The sequence below is a fragment of the Microcaecilia unicolor genome, chromosome 11, assembly GCF_901765095.1.
Source record: "Microcaecilia unicolor chromosome 11, aMicUni1.1, whole genome shotgun sequence".
Classification (NCBI taxonomy): domain Eukaryota; kingdom Metazoa; phylum Chordata; class Amphibia; order Gymnophiona; family Siphonopidae; genus Microcaecilia; species Microcaecilia unicolor.
In genome coordinates this window covers 37,924,464-37,946,507 of record NC_044041.1, presented here as the reverse complement: position 1 = coordinate 37,946,507, position 22,044 = coordinate 37,924,464, and the positions used below count along the sequence as shown (strand labels likewise).

The following is a 22,044-nucleotide window of genomic DNA, read 5'->3' as shown; positions in this document are numbered from 1 at the left end:
CTTAGGGATCAGTGTGATCAGCGCTTCGTTCGCGTATGGGGGGAGTTTCTTGTCCTCGACTATCTGTTCCAGGTAGCCCCCTAGCGCTTCCAACCCGTCCTTAGGTAGTGATTTAAAGTATTCTCCCATGAAACCATCTGGTCCTGGGGCCGAGCTCAGAGCTAAGGATTTAATAGTGTCTTGTAACTCTTTGCCGCTAATGGGTTGATTTAACAGGTCTATGTGTTGCTGCTGGAGTTTCGGGAGCCCTACCCGCCCCAAATAATCTGACAAATTGGCCGGGCTCACTGGTGTCTGCTCATTATAAAGCATGCTAAAGTATGCATGAAAAATCTTCCCTATTTCTTCGCTATTATTTTTAATTACTCCCTGGGGGGTCTTTCATTGCCGTTATCACTCTTCCAGGGCCTACCGTTTTCACCCCCCGCGCTAGAAGCGCGCCTGTTTTGTTTCCAAACCGCTGCAGGTTGCACTTATAGTATAAAAGAGACCTTTTAGTTTGGCTATGGATTAACGCATTAAGCGTCATTTGAGTCGCTAGGTACCGTTCTTTATTTACAGATATCGGGGGTTTTATATAGTTCCGCTTGGCCTTCCAAAGCTGGGTCTCCAAATGTAAAATCGCCCTGGCCTGTTTTTTCTTCCGTGCCTGCACATATGCTATTATTTCACCCCAGAGGACCGCCTTGGAGGCCATCCAATAAAGGTCGGGGCGGTCCTTGTGCTGTCGATTAAATCGTTCCTACTCCCTCCATTTACCTGCTAGGAATTGCGTGAACTCTTTGTCCCCATATAAATAACCCGGATATCTCCATCCCCCAGCCCCCCAATAATGCTCTGGTATTTCCAGCTCCGTCCACACCAGCGCATGATCCGATATCTCTGTGGGGCCAATTCCTGACCCACACACCCAGGGAAAAGCGAGGCTATCCATCAGCATATAGTCTATTCTCGAACTTGTGCCATATGCCCTAGATAAGTGTGTGTAGTCTCTGGTTTCTGGGTGCAGGGCCTTCCATGTGTCCACTAGGTTCAGGGTGCGCATGAATGTTCGGAGTGCTCTCTGCTTGCTACCCCCCTGTGGTGCTTCCCTAGGGTTTGTGGTATCTCTTTCCGGGTCCGCTATCAAATTAAAGTCTCCACAAATCAACAGCTTCAGCGATGCTCGGGTGGAGCAGTGCTTTATAATTGTTTGGAAGAAAGTGGCTGAGTAGTCATTTGGCCCATACAAGGAGACCACGAAAAACTCCCTATTTTGGAGCCATAGGTGAATCATCACGTAGCGCCCCTGTGGGTCTGCCACTAGTAACTCAGCTTTCGCCGGTAATCCTTTTTTAATTAGAATTGCCACTCCCCGCTTCCTTCCCTCCCCTGAGGCGGAGAACACCTGTCCCACCCAAGCTCTCTGCAGCTTCTTGTGTTCCTCTTCCATAAGCCTTGTCTCCTGGAGACAAGCCACATCAGCTTTATGCCTCTTCAGGGCCTGTAATATTTTTGCTCTTTTGACCGGTGTTACAATGCCCCCCACATTCCAGGATACAATCCTAGTTGCTTTTGTCATCCCTGCTTACTAAATGGGGTGCTATTCCGCATGTGTATATGTCTGTTTATAAAGGCACAGGCACCCAGCCTCACCTGCACCTTCGCCTGGTCCCTTAGCGCTCTATTCACCAGGGGGTTCGCTACCTCCAAAGTTCTGTTCATCTGCTCGTGGTTCTGAAGTGTAGTGAGTCTATGAGTATGTGTTTGCTGCATTTCCCTACCCCCACCCTTCTTCCGCTTACTCTTCCCCCCCTTCTCCTCCCCTCCCCTCCCTCCCCCACGCTCTCCTCCCCACTCCCTGTCCCCTCTCATACTCCATCTGTGTTCCCTCTAACATCCCACTACAGTAGCGGTGGAATAAAGGCCACGTGAGTATGGGCTCCCCCCCCTCCCGATCCTGGTCCTTATTCTCTACAACTTTGTACCTCCACCTATGCCCCCAATCCTGCCTCCCACGTCTCTCTCCCCTGCCCACGGATATCACCTTATAGGCACCGAGATAGCAACTCGAGGTGCTCTCCTTTTGTGTTAATCTGGTTCCGTCCTTTCCATAGGCCTCATGTCCCTACCCACCAGCCCCCCTTCTGCTTCCAATTAAATATTAAGCCCCATCTCCTATACACATTCATAACTTCTAGCATTCAAATCATGTGTTCCAGTACCCAATGCCACATAAGTTCACCTCTAAGAGTCCTGTTGGCCACCTTCACTTTAGTCCTCCAGTCTCCGCTTCAAGGTCTGAGTCTTTCTCGTCTGTTTTGTTCCGCTCCACCAGGGGCATGGCCTGCAGCAACTCGGATGCCTCCTCTGGTGACCTGAAGGTTTTCCATCCCTCCGATGTTAACACTTTCAGCTGGGTGGGGTACAAGAGCATAAACCGTTGGTTTTTTCCGGCTAAGTGCCTGCATAGTGGTCCAAAAGCCTTCCTTCGCTCTTGCAAGGCCACTGAATAGTCCTGGAAAATCCTTACACTGGCCCCATCAAAAGTCAGGGTGTCCCATTTGGTTCTTGCTCCCCGCAAGATTTCTTCTTTGTGAAGAAAGTTATGAACTTTGATGATCACAGTTCTAGGCCTGTTCCCTGCTGTGGCCTTCCTGCCAAGCCAATGCGCTCGTTCTAAACACAGTGGGCCAATACTATCTGACAATGCAAATTCCGTCTTTAACCAGCGTTCCAGCTGCGTGGGAAACGAGCGGTCAGGGATCGATTCAGGTATGCCAATCAATCTTAGGTTGGATCTTCTAGACCTGTTTTCCATGTCGTCTAAGTGCTTTGCTTGCGCTCTCAAGGCTTGCTGCAGATTTTTTATTGTTTTGTCCTTTTCCTCTGTGGAGCCCTCCAGTGCTGACATCCGAACCTCCAGTTCTCCTGTCCTTCGCGTTGTCTCTCCGAGCCGGGAGTCGACCCCCGCTAGCTGTTCCTGGAGTTTGGTAAACTGGGGGTCGAGCACCGTTTTAACAGCTTCCACCAGTTGCTGTAGTTGGGCCCGGTGGAACTGAGGCGGCGGTTCTGGAAGCGGGGCGGGCGCCATCTTGGGCTCCTCCGAGCCACGCTGCTTCTCTGCTGTTTTTTTCGTCGTTCTGCTGGGTGTTGAGCGCATTTCGCGGGTCACAAAGGAATCCATACACTGTCTCCATTGAGAGGCGCGGGTGAGGGCACAATTCGCGCGTTTTATCGCTCAATTTTCCTACGAAAGGTGAGGGGGAACCCTAGAGGAACGGAAGATGCGACTTCCTTCCTCAAACCATCACGTGATCCCCTCTTTATTTTATTTATTAGGATTTACTACCTTTTTGAAGGAATTCACTCAAGGTGGTGGGTATACAGTAGGAATAAATCAAACATAAGTAATGGACAATTACAGCAGTAAATTATTCAAAATAACAAAACAAAATATGGCATAGTATACTATTTACAATGTCAACACAATATGTAATAAAACATTTTAATAGACAGCATAGAGTATAAGCAAAGATGGAACATATAGATAGGTAAGAGGAAATGCTATGGAGAAAATTTAATTTGTGGCCCCTTCTTAAATGTTTTTGAATCCTCAAGGTACTGAGGGAGTGAATTCCAGAGGGCAGGTTCAAGGTACAAAAATGTCACATGCCTAGTGGTCTCCTAGCAATAGACAATATTTCTGCTTTGGGGAATATAAGCATCTTTGAGGAACATAGGGAATCAAGAGATCATATAAGTAGCATGGAAAATCATTATAAAAATCTTTATGGGACAAGAATGTTTTTATTGGATGTTGAGCAGCCTTAGAGGTGGCTGTGTGATGTATAAGGAATAAATGTGGCAAATCTGTCAGTCGCTCTGTGCTGCTTTGTGTGTTTGTGACTTTACAGAATGGTCATGGTACGAAACACAACATACCACCAGAAAAAGGAGAAAACGGCTTCCTCTCAGATACAATGCAATAGAGGAAGAAAACCACAATGGGGAAATGTGAATCTATTCACCAAGTAATCTTTTCCTTAACTCATACTGAAGATTTTTTGAATAAAAAATTACTTGTTGAAAGGAAACACACTATGGCATGTCAAGATATATATAAGACACCTGGATGTGAAATTCACTTTCTACAATTATTCCATTGTCTTCTCTTACCTTTTTTACATCTTTCCCTTTCTCTTTTCCTTTCCCTTTCTCGTTCTCTTTTTTCCCCTTTTTGGGAGTCTGAGACCTTGCTTCTGCTTCTTCAGCAGCCTCAACTGGCCATGAAAGCGTCTAATAAAGCACAACACAGACATGTTATGGTCCTTACGAAGATGATTCACCAAATGTCCAAAAACAAACAGTGCTACTTCTGACAGTGTGTGTCTTACAAAGCTTTCAACTGGGGCTTTTAAAATCTGAGAACAATTTAATACTACTACTTTTCCACATTTGTAACCAAGGAGGCCTTTTACAAAGCCAAGCTAGCATTTTTAGCTCGCAGTAAAAATCAGCTGGTGGTAAATGCTGAGATGTCCATGATGCATTTACTGCCAGCTGATTTTTACTGCGAGCTAAAAGCGCTAGCACGGCTTTGTAAAAGGGAAAGGGAACTTGATATACCGCCTTTCTGAGGTTTTTTTTGGCAACTACATTCAAAGTGGTTTACATATATTCAGGTACTTATTTTGTATCGGGGCAATGGACCCCCTTAATCATTCATGGCATTATTGTGGATTCCCATTCTGGAAGATAAATGGGCCTGAGTAATATTTATTTTATTTATTTCTTGCATTTGTATCCCACATTTTCCCACCTATTTGCGGGCTCAGTGTGGCTTACAATACATTGTAATTAATGGAAATACAATTTGTTACAGATCAGTTATGGATTACATTGTGAGAAGTTAAGCGAAGACAAAGTCAAAGTATCGTTAGGGAATAGGACAAGGAAAAGAACAATGGGACAGTGGAAAGAGACAACGGGAAATTGATTGGGTAATAGAACATTAGCAAAAGAACATTCGGTATAACATTTTCCGTAAGTTAAGGTATAAATGTGATAAAATTACAGGGGATGGGAGTTCAGAAGAAAGTGTATTTCTGAAATAGTGAGTGTGGACTTCATGTGTATTAATCCTTACAATAAATTTTCTCAAAGAGATGAGTTTTCAGTAGTTTGCAGAAGTAGGAAAAGAGCCTTAGTGAATTGGGCCAGTGGAATTTGGGCTGATTTATACTTTTCTGCTTTCTGGCTCAGTGAGACAAGGGACTCTGACATCACTGTTCTGTTGGGGTTAATTGTATAGCAGGGCCTTAAGTCACATAAGCCTGTTTTGGCACTATTTTATAAAGACACATAGGTGCCTACAAGGCTGGCTAAACCTATGAACCATGTGAGACACTGATCCAGGGTGCCAGTGATAGAGTGCCAAAATTCCAGTACAGTCTTCCTTCAGACTTCTAAAGGGATAGATGCTGGACTGGGATTTTGGCATCCTTTATCATCAGTGCACTGAGCCAGTCAGGGCTGGTGTTAGCAAGTGCAGGGCCCTGTGCAGACCAATTTGGTGGGGCCCCATCCTAGCCCCGCCCTACCATAGCTCCACCCCATTGATAAGATTATTCCATTTTTAGAAATTTTTTTATTTATGCAATTTCAAATAAAGACAAATGAAGCTAAACTTGTACAACTTGTACAAAAAAACTGATTGAAATAATAAGCCCAAATGCTATCATGAACCCCCCCTCCCCAGAAATTCAGTTCAAGTCCACTACAATTAGTAGTTCCAATTCTCATAACAAAGGAGAATAAAGGAAAAATACTAAGAAAAGATCCAGTACTTTCAAATTCCCCTATTTTTTAATTTAAAAAGGTTCCTTGGAAATGGATTTTATATGTGCTCTTTTCCTCTCCTAAGCTGAACATGCTTAGAGAAATGCCCCTCTTTCTTGAGGCTACAATGCTATTTGCTTTGGAAACTCAAATTCTCCTAAATACACATGATCTGGCCAGCTTAGCAAGATAAGTACCTGTAGATGGACAATTTTTAGTCTGCCCACTTGGGATTCTTTAGGATTTCAATAACTTTGGGCAAATTAACAGTAAAGTCTGACACTACTAGCCCTCTCCACTTGCCCCTGTCCCCACCCCTCACATTCACGCACCACTTTAACTAACCTCTTGATCTTTTCCTGCCACTGCCCTTCATAAAACACTTAATTTTGACTTAATCACTGATGGGAGAATAATAGACTACTGCAATAGTATTTACCTTTAAAATGGCACAAAAGGGGTTTGAAACTTCCTTCTTCCTTATAAGAAAAGTTATCATCATACCTGGCTTGCCTTTGAATGGCAGTGGCACAAACTTGCTCCAGCTCGAGCTCCACTTGACTGTCTTTATTTATTTTTAAGTCACACTCACTCGCACACCGGCTCACCTCCGACCAGGCTCCAGGCAGCTTTCCCGCTCAGTGTCTCCCGCCCGCCAAACAGGAAATACCTCATCAGAAGGCAAGACATTGAGCGGGAAGTGAAATGCTGGGGTGAGCTGTCGCTGCAACTCTCTGTCAGGAGCCGGGGCCGTCCTGCTGGCGCTGCAACTGTCGGGGCCGTTGGTGCAACTGTCGGGGTCCGGGGAGGCTGCTGACGGCGGGCTCAGCGGGGGGTGGGCACTGTGCTGCAACGTGGCGGGAGCGGAGCGGGGGCGGTCAAGCGGGATCATGATGCGGTCATCCAAGCAGGGGTCAGTCGGAGTGAGGCAGAGTTGAGGCGCGCTAAGCGGGGCCCCCCTAAGTGCGGGGCCCTATGCGGCCGCCTTGGTCGCCTCTGCCAAAGACCGGCCCTGGAGCCAGTGCCTCAGCTGGTTCAGCAGGAGGGCGAGAATTGAGAGAGAAGAGATACTAGATCACAGATGGGAGGGGGGGAAGGTGAAGAAGAAAGATGGTAATGGTAAATTGGATTTCTATCCTCAGAAGCTTAGCCAAAATTGGGTGGCGGAGCAGGTGGGGGAAGAGAGGTTGGTGGTTGGGAGGCAAGGATAGTGGAGGGCAGACTTGTACGGTCTGTGCCCTGAAAAAGGCAGGTACAAATCAAGGTAAGGTATACACATATGAGTTTATCCTTGTTGGGCAGACTGGATGGACCGTGCAGGTCTTTTTCTGCCGTCATCTACTATGTTACTATGTATTACCTCGCAGTTCTAAGCGGGTTACAACTATTTAAGAAGCCAGTTTCATTTAATTGGGAAGAAGGGGCATCATAAATTTAGTGATTAAGAATAAGTAGTTAGCATGGGATACATATTTCTGAAACAGAAGTGTTTTTCAAATTTTTCCTAAAAAGAATATAGGACTGAGAAGATTTAAATATAGGTGAAATCATAGTCCATAATCTTACTTGAAATGCCAACCCTAATTCAAAGAAATGTAATCTCTTTTTACCTTTTGATGGAAAAGAATAACCTACAGTACCAGTACGTCTTGTTCTTTAAGCATAAATGAATATAAAATGTGGATATAGATAGTCTGGTGTTGAGCCATGTAGAAGCTTAAAGAGAAAACACGCCAATTTGAAATAGATTCTAGCCTCAATAGGCTGGAAGTGATCCTATCGAATTTAGACAATCCAAAAATCATTCAAACTGCTGTATTCTGTATCGTTTGTAGTCTTCTCACCAAAGTTTTATTACATCCTAAGTAAACCAAATTACAATAATCCAATTGAGAAACTAAGAGAGACCAAACCAGTATTCTAACATGATCTTGTTTGAAATAGTTTCACACGCATCTCAATGTTTTCATCAAGAAAAAACATTTATTTGTTAATGAAGAGACCTGTTTTTCCATGGTTAAAGTACTATCAATAAACAGTCCTAACAGTTTAATGACTATAGAAAATTCAAAGGTAGCTTGGTTAATAGTGATGGATTTTGGAATATTTTCTGGATGCATGTCGAAGCAAATAAATTTTGCTTTCTCAGTGTTCAATTTTAACTTATGATCAAACATCCAATTATTTATTAATGACATGCATTGTTGAATTAGAATCTATTACAAAAATAGAATCAAAAGGTATCAAAACTGAAATATCATCTACACAAATATAGTGAACAAATTTCTTGTTATGTAACAAAAAACCTAAAGATTGTAAATAAAATATTGAAACGCAGCGGGGACAGTGGAGAGCCTTGAGGGACCTCCACAGTTATTACTCCAAGAAGAAGACAGGCCATCCTTTAACTGTATAAGAGCGAATCAAAAAAGTCTTAAACCAATTCTGCACTTTTCCAACAATTCCAATACTTTCAAGCAACTGCAGCAGAATTTCATGGTCCACCAGGTCAAATGCTGCCGAAAAATTGAATTGCAACAATACTGTGCACTTTCCTTCACTCAGTAGACCTCTGACTTTACCAATCACTGAATCCACTACTGTTTCTGTACTATGAAAAGATTGAAATTCCAACTGAGAGGAACCTAAAATTGAATTTTTTTTCCAGATAGTGTGTTAGTTGCCGAGCAACAAGACCCTCCATCAGTTTAGCAAACAAAGGAATTGAGGCTACAGGTCTGTAATTTGAGCTCATGTTAGCAGGCAATTTTGAATCTTTCAATAGTGGAGTAATGATTATTTGACATAATGTTTTGGGGAAAATGCGTAGGGATGATTTGTTATTGAATCCAATTGAATAGTGCTAATTGAATGAAAGGTGGTGATTTTATTAAATAAGGATAACTATCCAAAGAACAATAGGAAGCATTATATTTATGAAACAGACTAATAAAATCATTCCAATTTATGGGTAGCACATCATTTCAAATTCTTTCTCGTGGAATCACTTCAGAAATAGACAATAAGGGATCATCCTTTAATTCAGATTTATGGCTGGAAAATCCTATATGTAGATTTTTTTATCTTATTTTGAAAATAATCAGCTAATTGGTTTGGAGATGGTAATAAATCATCATTTTGAAAAGGTGCTTTAATAAGAGAAGTAATTATCTGAAATAATTGCCTTGTATTAGTATGATCTTTACCAATCAGATTAGAGTAAACTTTTTTCCTAGCCATTTTTAAAGCTGATTTATAATGATGAATACTTTCCCTCCAGTTCTCCTTTGATTGGCCAGTTTTTAACTTATGCCACTTACGTTCCCATTTTCTACAAACACATTTTAGTTTCCTTAATTCTGGTGTATACCATTTCTCACTTTGTCTTACTAACCTTGCATTCGTACGAAGGGGAGCTATATTGTCTAAAATATTAGTGGTAACCTGGGTCCAATCATTAATATAGTTATGAATATTCTGAGAGCAAGATGTTGACAATTGATTCCAGAAATTACAAGGTTCAATTTTACTCCTAATAGTAGAAACTAATTGTGGTTTCGAAAAACCTTTACATTTTTCCCAAGATTTTAAATGAGCAAAGGTAATGATCTGACCATAACAATTATTTCCAATCTATATCCATTAGTTTAATATGTTTTGATGAATTTGAAGTAGTGTCAGAAAAAGAAATAATGTCCAGTTGATGACCCTTCTCATGTGTTGCTAAAGCAGTGGGTTTAGAATAATTTAAAGAAGACAAAAATGAGTAGAAGTTGGTTATTTGTTTATCTTAAAGCTTGTTCTAAATGTAGATTAAGATAACCTAATAGTAGATTCTAGAAATTAATAATAGAATTCTTAGCTACAAAATCACAAAAGAAAGAACAAGCTTTGGGCCAATTACCAGGCGGGCAGAAACATAGAATACGGCCTAAAGTATTAGTTAACGTAGAATCTTTCATCTGACAAGAAAAGATTTAAAGATAAGAGGAAGTTGTCACGTCCCTTACTTACGGCGCGCTCCGTGCCACGCGTCCGCTCTCTGGGTCCCCCCCCCCCTGTGATGGGGAATGATGATAGTCCATGTGGGGCCCTCGTGCCCGGGCCTGCGCCTCGCTCGGTTCACTCGGGCATGGCCCGGAGCACCGGCCATGATGGCAGCGCCGGCGAGGATCGTCTTCTTCCGGGCGCGGAGCCCGGGAACTCTGGGCACGCCTTGCCTCCTCCTGATTCGCCGGGTTCGGCTTGGCTCCACCCCCGCCTCTTGCCCAACCTATCAGGTGGACTCCAACCAGTGATGCGATCGCTGAGTGCCAGCGTCTCCTGCTCCCTGCCAGATGATCTGCATGGGCTAGATTGAAGAGCTATTTAAGGAACCCAATGAGTGCCTTGCGTTGCTTCGGCTTCTACTCACTGAGGACTTGTGCTTCTGTGTGTGATATCTTGACTTCGCTCGTACCCGACCTGACTTGCCCTGACTTCTACTGGTTCCTGACAACTCTCTGCTCACTGCCTGCCCTGACTTCTGCTGGTTCCTGACAACTCTCTGCCTGCCCTGACTTCTGCTGGTTCCTGACAACTCTCTGCTCGCTGCCTGCCCTGTCCTCTGCTGGTTCCTGACATCTCCCTGCCTGTGGCCCAGCCCGGCCTCCTGAACTTTCTCTCGTTGTAGCCAGTCCGCCAACCCCTGTAGTTCCGGAGGTCCTGTTGGCTGCCCGCACCTGGGGGCTCAACCCTTGGGGAACGGCGGTCGCCGCAGGTGAAGACTTGGGGTTGTTCGGCTGTCCTTTGGAGGGCTGGTGTCTACCGTCACTGCATCCCTCCAGCGGGACCCAAGGGCTCACAAGAACTCCATACAAGACAGAAGTAAATGTATCAACTATGGTCACTTCTAATGTGGTTTTATATATCATTACTATTCTACCTCCCTTCTTCCCCCTTCTTGATAAAGATAATACTTTGTAACCCACTGGACAAATTTCTTTGATACGAGAGTCTTCCTCTGAAAAAAAACAGGTCTCAGTTAAAAATAGACATTCAGGTTGATGATCATTGAGCCAATCTTTAAGTAAGCAGATTTTATTGCCTACTGAATGAATATTTATGTGATAGTAAGGAAGTGATGAGTAAGAGTAATTAGTTGCAAAATTTTCATGATTAATATATCTAAGATTAAACTTATGTGTTGTGGTTCTAGTTCCCATTTTTTTATGGTGTTGAGATTTACTGTGTTTAAGAGAAGGTTGAAGTGGCTCAATAAAAAATTGTAATTGGTTCTGCAAATCCTTATACTCAATCAACAGCTCAGAGTCTACTTGGATAAGTCTAGTCAATTGATGAATGAACGGCTGTTCAAATAAGCTTAAAATGTGGCCATTTATCATCAATAGGCTTCTAACTAGAATGAGATATATTTGAACCCAGTGAACCTATGCCATCATAAAGGTAAAATGCCCTACTAAAATAAAAACAATAAACTATACAATAAGACAATGCCTTAATCAACAAACAAACTAGGTAAAGATGCTGCGCAATTGTATGTTCTACTAGTGCTGCTAGGTTCCACCGGATAATCCCTCAATATCTGATGACAACTTAAACTGGGCGGAGCTTGCTCCCACACCTCAGTAGCTACGATTATAGAAACAGCTAAAGTTGCTAAAAACAAGTAGAAATCTTGTCTGGCAGTTATATGTGGTTATATTGATGCAGGGCAGCTGTTGGACAGACTACTTAGAAATCCATCATCAAGTGCATTCTAAGGCATTATTTTGTAGGATCCCAAGAGACACCTCTCATACTTATATACACAGTGTGTGCCCACCCATATTAGCTCTAGGCCCACCCAAAATCTCAGGTCTGGCTAGGCCACTGCTACCTACTACAGGTGCTCATGGAGGGGAGGGTAAGATGAAATCATTTGTGGACTTGCAGTGGGAATACTCCTTACCTTGCAGAGATTATTTTGCATATCTTCAGCTAAGACATTATGTGAGTTCTTTACCATGGACAGACTTACAGAAGATGTACAGGAAACTTTGACAGAAGCTTTTACATTGAGATCCCAATTGCATGTACTCCTCACATTTCATCATAAGTTTCTTCAGGGTACATCGGAGGAAGTGGATTATTTATTTATTTAGAACATTTATATCCCACAGATTCCCACCGTGGCGGGCTCTATGTGGCAAACAGCAGTTATGAGAAGAACATCTTCAAATTCAAGGTTGGGGCAGAGAGTAAGGAGCATCAAGGGAGGGGAGCAACCAGCAGGAGACACAAATGAGGGCCAGTAGGAAGTTAGATAACAGAAGTGAACGATTGACCACAGAGATAAGTCTTGAGGGACTTCTTGAATGCATAGTATCTTTCAAGTACGATTTTACATGCTGGGCCATAGGTTTCAAAAACACATCTAATAAAATAGATAAAGGTTCTAATATTGTGTTACATAATGCCACAATAGGGCGGCCAGGTGGATTTAAAATGTTCTTATGCACCTTTGGGAGGAAATAAATCCTAGGAGTTTTTGGATGTTCTAAAAAACGAGCTTCTCGTGAAGTTAGCATAGCAGTAGTTAGGCCTTCTTCAACAATCGTTTTAATTTCACCTTGAAGTTCTAAAACAGGGTCACTCATCAATTTCCTATAAGTAGATGCATCATCTAAATGTCGCAATGCTTCTTGTATATATTTATTATTATCCCATAGGGCTACCGCTCCACCTTTATCAGCTCGAAGTATAAGAACTTCACGTTGATTTTGCAATTGAGTTAATGCCTCATATTTTAATTTAGAAAGATTTTGAATGTGAAAAGTCCATTGACATTGATTCTCAATTTGTTCTAGATCATATAAAATGCATTTCTGAAATGCTATTACAGATGGATCCAAATTTTCAAAAGGCATCCAGGATGATTTTGGATGAACAAGGGAGTTATCTGGAAATGGGGGATTAGCCAAAAAGAATTTTTTTAAATGCAGTTTTCGAAAAAATCTAAATAAAGAGACCCGTGTAGTAAAAGGGTCATATTTAGTTGATGGAACAAAGCCTAATCCCAAATTTAGTAATTGATCTTGCATAGCAGAAAGTTCAAAAGATGAAATATTAATTACTACTGATTTTGATTGGTCCACGCTCGGGTTTGATAATATCTCCCCGAACCCGGGGGATCTCCATGGCTTCCTTGCATTTGAAATCGTGTTTGACGTCCCCGACGTCCCCTGAAGAAAGGGCGACCTCTGAGTTCAAAAATTATGTCAAGTATTCATCGACATTGGCATACTTTACAGATTTATGAATGTTTTGAACAGCACCCGATTGGAGCCTATAAACGTAGTAAAACATTGGGTGAACTGTTATCTTATAAAAGATTTGACACCGAGAGTCTGACTTCTGCTGTTTTGGGACATTTTAAATGTGGATCGTGCCAGTGGTGTGAATCCACGATTGAAGGTCATATTTGGAGATATTCAGATACAGCACGACCCATTTATGCTAAGTCAAATACTAACTGCCTCTCTAAAAATGTAGTATATGTGATCATTTGTCCTTGCCATAAAATGTACGTAGGAAGATCTAGCAGACCTATTAAAATACGTTTGAATGAACATAAATCACGTATCAAAAATTTAATATTGTCTGCACCTATGGTTCAACACTGGTCCGATTGTGGTCATTTGTTAACAGACCTTAGATGGAGAATTATAGATCAAGTGGATGTGGGATGGGAGGGTGGTAATATTTCTCATCTATTAAATTCAAGAGAACAAAGATGGATATTCCAATTGAATACATTACCTCCGGGTGGTTTAAATGCAGAAATAGATTGGTGGTCTTTGCTGTAGTTTCATTGGCTGTTGGATTTTTTTGAGTATCCAATTGGCATAGCATTGTTACGATCAGCTGTGGTTCATTTAAATAGTGAGGTCGCTTGTATGCAGGAGCAATTATAGGATGGAAAGGTATGTTAATATAAAGTTGATGAAAAATGATCTATAAAAACTTTTGATACTGGAGATCGTTACAGTTTAATTCTTTGGCTGATTCTGGCTGTTTTATATTTCAGTGAGCCTCTTCCTTGAAAAAGCTTTACGCGAAACTTAAGCTGCTGCCATTTAAGATAAGTGTCTTTAAAAACATTAGTTGTTTCAGTAGTCATGAGTCATATTTGGATTATAAAAAAATAAATACAAGAAATATAAGAAATATAAGAATGCTATTGACTAATGGGAGGAGCCGATGAGGATTTGCACCACACCATTTCGCTTATTGCGATAGAACAAATATATGTTCTGATGGTTGTGTGAGGCACTTAGATCTGATGGTCTCCTGATATCATAATTAAAATCAAAATACTATTTATTCATGATCTATGCTCCATATTGATGTTTGGGACATGATATGTATATGATTCTATAGTCCCCACATCTTTTTTTTGGTGTTTTTTTTTGTGAAGAGTAATAGGTGTTAAGCACAAATTGGGCCTAATTTGCTATTGCACATAACAATCTTACATCTCTGTTTTATAAACAATGCTCTTAACTTCTCTCATGCACAAATGCAAAGAAGGCATTAATGTTGGAGGGGGAAGGGAAATGGGACTTGATATACCGCCTTTCTGAGGTTTTTGCAACTACATTCAAAGCGGTTTACATATATTCAGGTACTTATTTTGTACCAGGGGCAATGGAGGGTTAAGTGACTTGCCCACAGTCACAAGGAGCTGCAGTGGGAATCGAACCACTGTTCCCTCTAAGCTGAGCAGTCCTCCATCTACAGCCTTGCTTGGAGGGGGGGGTGCTGTTTCACTGTCACGTTTTCAGTAGTGAGTGACAGGCAAGTTCTGCATACTCCAGGGAACCTGCCTCTCCCTAGAGATTGAAAAACACAATATTGAAACACTACCCCATGCTGGCAGCAATGCAGTTGGAGGACTGCTGCTCTGTTCAGAGGGAACAGTGGCATGGGTGTGTCATGGCATTCGATTTCTGCACCCAACTACCATATTTAGGTGCCACCATTTTACATCCGCCATAGACATGGCATACGCGGTTGCGCTTAAAGTTTGACACACAAACTGAGGACTTACACTAGTATTCTGTAACAGATTTGGTGCACAACTCTGCTACTATAAAATATTAGCATAATGCCTAAGTTTTAGTGACCTTTTTTGAATTTACCCCCTACTATGTGCACTTTTAGGTGTGACCTCATTTTATAAGAGCCCATTTACCTCATTTTATAAGAACCCATTTACCTGGTTTATAAAATTACCCAAACAAATCTTTGCTACAAAAGCAGAACAATGAGAACAAGAACAGAGGAAACAAGGACCTCAAAACAAAAGTTTTACCCTCTCAGGCATTGCTTCTCAGTCCTCGGGCATACCCAGCTAGTAAGACTTTCAGGATATTCACAATGAATATGTATAAGATATATTTGCATTTTATTTATATTATTTATGCATTCTTGTATCCCACTATAATCCAAAAACAAATTTCGGTTCAAAATGGCTTACAATTTACATTTTGGTGGAGTTACAATAGTGTTCAATGTGGAGAGGTCATCTATAGTGCATGTGATTATTCATAAGAGTTTTTGAAGAGAGAGATTTCAAGAGGACAAGGTAGTGGTAGCTTTTGTGTTCAGTTGTAGAGTTTTGGTGATGTTTATTCATATAGTTTTTGAAGAGGTAAATTTGAAAGGAAGGCGACAATATCTTTGTGATTAACTGTAGAATTTTTTGAAGAGGTAGGATTTCATTTATTTTCTGAATTGGAGGGGATTTGTGATGCTTCTTACGGTTTTTGGTATCGAGTTCCACCATTTGGAACCCTGGTAGGTAAATCCTGCTGTGTAGATAGTTTTGTAGATGGTGTTTTTGCAGTTGGGTAGATGTAGGAGTAGGTGGTTTCTGTTTACTGGGCTGGCACTTCTTGAGGATAGTTCATTCATGTTAAGCATATATTCGGGTGCCATTTCAAATAGTATGTTGAAGATTATGGTGCTCACTTAGAAAAATATTCTTGCCTTGACTGGTAGCCAATGTAGTGTTTCAAGTAGTGGGGTCATTCTTTCGTATTTCGATTTCTTGAAAACCAGTCTTGCTGCTGTGTTTGGACTGTTGAGAAATGATTCCTAGTATTTTAAGTTGTGTTTCGATGTGGTATGTTTGTTTGTTGATTGATTGTGAATTTTTGGTAGGATGTGGGGTTGTGTGGGCTGGAAAGTACTAGGAATTTGGTTTTGTCTCGGTTCAGTTTGAGTTTGAAAGTTGTTGCCCATTCTTCCTTGAGGTCCAACTCTTTTTTTTTTCTATTTTGTCCTGTATGTTTGTGATATTGTTTTGGAAAGGTATGAAGATGGTGATATCTGCTTATATAAATGGATTGAAACCCATTAATTCCAGTTTATTTCCGAGTGGCGCCATTTACATTGAACAGTATTGGTGATATTGGCAATCCCTATGGAACCCCGCACTCAAGAGGTCCATGAGGCTGATGTTTGGTTGGACATCTTTACAATGTAGGATCTGGTCTTTAGGAAGCCATTGAACCATGTTGCCACTGCACCGCTGAATCCTATGTTGTCGAGCAGTGTCTTTAGTGTGGTAACATAGTAACATAGTAGATGACGGTAGAAAAAGACCTGCACGGTCCATCCAGTCTGCCCAACAAGATAAACTCATATGTGCTACTTTTTGTATATACCTTGATTTGTACCTGTCCTCTTCAGGGCACAGACCATATAAGTCTGCCCAGCACTATCCCCGCCTCCCAACCACCGTGGTGTGGTGTACTATGTCAAACGCAATTGACATGTCGAATTGTAGTAGTAATACGTTTTGTCCTTGGCATATTTGGCTTCTAAATTTCGTTATTTATTTATTACATTTGTACCCTGCGCTTTCCCACACACTGCACTGTCTCCTCCATATAGAAATCTCTTTCATGTATAGTCATTGTGGATGTGCTATAAACCTGACTGGCTGAATGTACTTCAAGGACTGGGGTGAGAAGCACTGCTCTAAGGCATGGTTCATCCAACAGAGCTATAGCTTATCATTGGTCCTAAAGAACTCCAGTGATCAGGTATAGCCCTGTGGGCCTGGTTGTGCCTCAGAAAGGTAAGGCTCTTGTTTTGAGATCTTTTTTACCTTTGTGCTTTCTCATTGATTTGCTTTTGTAGCACAGAGTTGTTTGTGTTTTGTAATTTCTTTGCTTGATGACCACACAATAAGGGCCCCCCCCACCATGTGGTTTTCTTTGGCATGATACAGAGTAGTGTGCCGTTGCCTTCGCCTAGTCAATTTGAGGCACCACTATGTTGCTGCTGCCCAACATAGTGGGAGGGGGGAACCTGTACTGGCATTGCTGCCAGAACTTGTCCAGGATCGGGCCCAAGGTAATGGAGGGTTGAGTGATTTGTCCAAGGTCACAACTGTGAGATCTGAACCTGGGCCTCCTGGTTCCCAGCCCATCTCTCTAACCATTAGGCTACTCCTCTGCTCTACCTAAAGGCGTATCTTAATAAAATTACCCTCCAAGTGCTTGGCAGGGACCTGATTGTTAAAATGTTTCTAGTCCTCGGCTAGCCAGGACTGGATTCTGTGGAAGTAGCACTTGCCACTCTCTACAGCAAACTTCAGACAAATGTTGCTCCCACTGCAATAGTAGCTGGAGTGATGGTAGGTAGTTAAAGAAATGTCTCTGGGGAGATACATTGACTGACTTCCTATTCAATGTTGCTCTAGTTCTTGACCTTTCCATAGAAGGAGAGAATGAGGGAAAGTATAGGAGAATTACTGATGTCATCCTGATGAGACACAGACGGGAGGCTCTGCCCAGAGTCATTACCATTTTCTGTATGAAAGTCACTGTAGTTCCTCTATAAAAAAAAGATTTTAATGCCAGCAAATCTCCCAGCTCGTGTTCCATCTGGTAATCTATTTGACTAACTTCCTCCTGCGGTTTGCCAGGGGTCTTGTAAAGGGCTGCCAACCAGACAAAAAGAAAGGCATTTCACTAATTCAGTATAGATTTTTAAAACCTTCCTCTGAAGACTTATTAGCTTCTCAGCAATGAATACCCTCCTCCCTGCCAGTTCTGGTTGGAATTCCCAGCTTTTGGCTTGCTCCTACATATCTTATTCATAAGCCATAGTATAGTGATTCCCAAACCTGTCCTGGGGGAACCCCAGCAACTCAGGTTTTCAGGATATCCATAATGAATATTCATGAGATGAATTTGCATGCACTGCCTCCTTCGTATGTAAATCGATCTCATAGTAACATAACACAATAATATAGTAAATGATGACTGATAAAGACCTACATGGTCCATCCAGTCTGCCCAGCAATCACATTTCTTGTCAAATCATGCATGTTCATTGAGGAGTTCCTGAAAACCTAACTGGCTGGAGTTTCCCCTGGACGGGTTTGGAAATTGCTGTCAGAGTGGATTTAGTCCTATAGTTCCAGTCAGGTTTTCAGGATATCTGCAATGAATATGCATGAAAGAGATATGCATGCAATGGAGGCAAGGGGGTACTCCAGGACCGACTTGGGAAACACTGCTGTAGTGTTGTCTGTGACAGAGGCTGTAACTTGCACAACATATAGTGCCGTACCGTGGTTACCAGTCACGCCTCTCTGCAAGAGCAGTAACTGGTTCACAAAGGACAAGTTGTGCCAGTTTAACCATTTTTAGAGCTACCAGCTGGCTGGAGGAGAAGCTGAGGCAGAACCCCACCCCAGGATTCATCCTAACAGTGCAAAGCACCAAGCACTGAAACATTTAAGTAGCTATGAAAGCTCCTCTGTAAAGTGATGCCATCTGCTGGAGGTGCACCAAGCCAGTCAGGTATTCAGGATTACCACAATCAGTGGCGTGGGAAGGGGGTGGTGGTCCACCCCGGGTGCACGCCGCTGGGGGGTGTCGGCTCCGCGCTGGTGCACTGCCCTCTCTGCCCTGGAACAGGTTACTTCCTGTTCCGGGACAGAGAGAGCAGTGAACCAGCGTGGAGCCGACACCCCAGCAACGTGCAGTCGGGCGGATCGGCCCTCCCGCCCGTCCCTCGCCGCAGGTATGCGCTCTGGGGGGGGAGGGGGTGCGCTCCAGCGGGAGGAGGGTGCGCCGTGCTGCACCTGGGGGGGTGTGCAGCTGCGACCCGCCCCAGGTGTCAGCTCCCCTCGCTACGGCTCTGACCACAATGAATATGCATGAGATAGATTTGCCTACAAGGGGTGTATGTATCTCATGCATATTCATCGCAATAATCCTGAAAAATAGATTGGCTAGGTGTGCCTCCAGGGAGAGGGTTGAGAAGCACTGCCCTAGGTGAAGCTGCATGGGAAGAGAGAAAGAGTGAATAGTTCAAATAAGGGCTGCACAATGGATGTATCTCTCTGAGTCACTCAGAGAGCTGTCCCCTCCAGTTAGCGTACCAAGGGCGGGGTGGTGGGGGTGGTGCGCCCCAGGTACAGGCAGCAACGGGGTACAAGGAGCAGTTGCGTGGCTATCGGCTCCGCCGGTTCCCTGCCCCCTCTGACGTTGCTTCCTGTTCTGGGGCAGAGGACCAGCAGAGCCGACAGCTGCACGACTGCTCTGTGCACCCTCAGGTGGTGAGGATGATGCGCTTTGGAGGAGGGGGAGGCGGGTGATGTGCCAAGAGGGGGAGGCATAGTGGCAACTCAGCCCAGTTGGCAGCCAACCTCGACACACCACTGGTCCCCTCCTAGTACATATAGCTAGGATGCCACCTGCTGTACTAATTTCATACAGTATACCAATAACCTGTTCTATACTGCACTGTCAATATCTATTTTTGACTGCATATGATTCTACTGTAGATGTAAGACAATCAGTTCAAGATCCAGATTATGATTGGCTGTGCATGCTTAGTTAGTGGCTGCAAACAATTGAATTACTTGCTGGATCAATCTGACTTTAATAATTAATCTGAGTAGTCCAGATAACTGGTCTAATGTGAATAACCTAGATACACATGTAGCAATGTTAGAAAACAGATCTAAAAATACATTCTTCCTTGTCATCTATACCAGACCAGTCCAGACTAATGGGTTGTGTCCATCTACCAGCGGAAGGAGACAGAGAAAATAGTTCCAAGTAAACCGCCCCTTAAGGGTATCGTGCAGCCTGGAATGTTCAGTATTTTCTCTGTCTCCTAGCGGACGGATCGTGCAGCTGCTGTGGATTGCTGGCTGGTAGCTCCTGTCCTAGATTCTTCTGGTGACAGTGGAGCCAGGGGTGTGCTGGTAGCCATGTTGGGGCTAGTTTTAGATGATATTCACTGGTCCTGAGTTCCTCATCTGCCAGCTAGGGTGATATCCAGTGTCCATGGTTCCCTCCCCTCCTCTACCTCCCCTGGCTGTCTTTCTAGCAGGGTGATGGTTGATTGTGGCATGGAGTACCTTGTCTCCCCTGTGGGGTTCTTCTCTTCTGTGGTGGTAGGTATATCTGAATTTCTGCCTCTGAGGTAAGCCTTTATTTATTCCTGTCACTAGTGAAGAAGGTTGTTTAAAAAAAAAAGGAAACTTTGTTTTCCCCTCCTTTTCTGCCTCTGAGGTAAACCTTTATTAATTCCTTTCACTAGTGAAGAAGATTGTTTTAAAAAAAAAAGAAGAAACTTTGTTTTTCCTTCTTTCTCTTGCCTGTTATCTGATTTATTTTCCTGCCTTTGGCAATGTATTCTAGGGGGCCACTTGTGAAGTTTCTTTGAATTTCGCTGGCTGGCGTCTGATTCTGATCTTGGACCCTTCCGACCTGGTACCAGTTGCTTTGATTTTTTTTGTGGGGCACGGCTCGTGTCTGGATCACGAAACTCAGTTGTTTTTCTCCTCTTCACAGTCCTAGACAGCGGCTGGTTCAGAGGGCAGCCCCGTTGCTGGAATTTGTACCTTTGCGGTTCGGAGGTCTTAGTCTGCCATTTCCAAAGAGGGGGAAGTCTCTCGCTGGCTCCGTTTGGCTATAGGCTCGGTCTTTTTAGTCCATGGCTATTTTTTCATTCCTGTCAGCCTTACGCTGTTGGTCAGTTCTTTTTCAGACCGTCTGGTCTCTGCTGCTTCAGGTATCTTGCTTGAGACGCCCCTGCTATTTGATTCTTGTTTTGGCAGCAGTTTTTCCTCCCTTCCTTAGGGAGATTCTGGTTCTCTCGTCCTCATGGATCCCTCCTGTCTGCTCTGGTTTGTCTGCAGGGTACTTTCTTTCTGGCGGGGGTCCAAGTTGCCCTTGGTGTGCAACTGCTAGCTCAAATCTGAGTACCCTAGGGAGTGCCATTCTTGCCAGTCTTTTGCTTGGACTCAGTTAAATGTCTCTTTATGGGAATATGCCTTTTTAGGACTAGTTTGCCACAGCTCTTCCTTGCTTCCTTTGCTTTTGGGCGGGAGTTTTAGCCTGGCACAGGCGGATTTTGCTTTTTCTAGTTTCAGGTGCCTCTCTCCTGGCACATTTGGCACTCCTTCCTTTTTCTGTAAGGGGCGCAGTTCTTTCCTGCTGAGCAGATCTATTGCTGTGCATCTGGATTATCGCCTCTTAGCCCTGCGCTTTTCTCTACTTTTCTGCAGGGAAGTGGCTCTGTTCTAGGTCTAGGTCCCTTAGCTGGTTTTTCCTCAGTTTGGTGTTAATGGCCAGCTTCCTCTTTGTTCCTGGCCTGGCGAGAGTTGTTTCTTCCTCACTGCCTTACAGCTGCATTTTGCTCCCTATGGTCTGAGGAGTCCAGCTCCGTGATGCTTACCTCCCTCTTGGCGGGAGTTCTTTCTCTACGTTGACTGCTGCTCCATATCAGTTGCCTAGGAGGGCGGTCATTGTGGCTCAGAGACCACTTGGGGGCCGAGAGTGTCTCTTGGGGCACAGGGCTTTCTCTTCTTGTAGTTTTAGTCCCTCTGGGCCAGGGGAGTGCAGCGCCAGGTCTGCATTTCCACAAGTTGTGCTCCTTTCCTGTTGGCCTCCTGGCAGCACCTTCTCTGGCTGTTCCCCGGGGCTCCATCTATGCATTTTGCTAGTTGAGCATGGCTCCATCACTGCATGTGGAGCACAGCATCATTATTCCATGCAGTTCCACCATTACATGTTGGGCATAGCTCCATCACTGCATGTTGGGCACAGTTCCAGGTTGGCTTTAGCTCCATCGCTGTATGTTGAGGACAGCTCTATCATGGCATATTGAGTGAAGTTCCTTCACTGCTTATTCTGCAACCTTTCA

General features: G+C 43.4%; 1 protein-coding gene across 1 annotated transcript in view; it reads right to left on the bottom strand.

Annotated features, from left to right (window-relative positions):
• LRRC43 (leucine rich repeat containing 43) overlaps positions 1-22,044 on the bottom strand; it is a 95,543-nt gene that overhangs the window by 34,494 nt on the left and 39,005 nt on the right. The window contains 3 exon segments of the mRNA XM_030218335.1: positions 2,513-3,169; positions 4,159-4,278; positions 17,679-17,815. Coding sequence (XP_030074195.1) covers positions 2,513-3,169; positions 4,159-4,278; positions 17,679-17,815 — 914 coding nt within the window.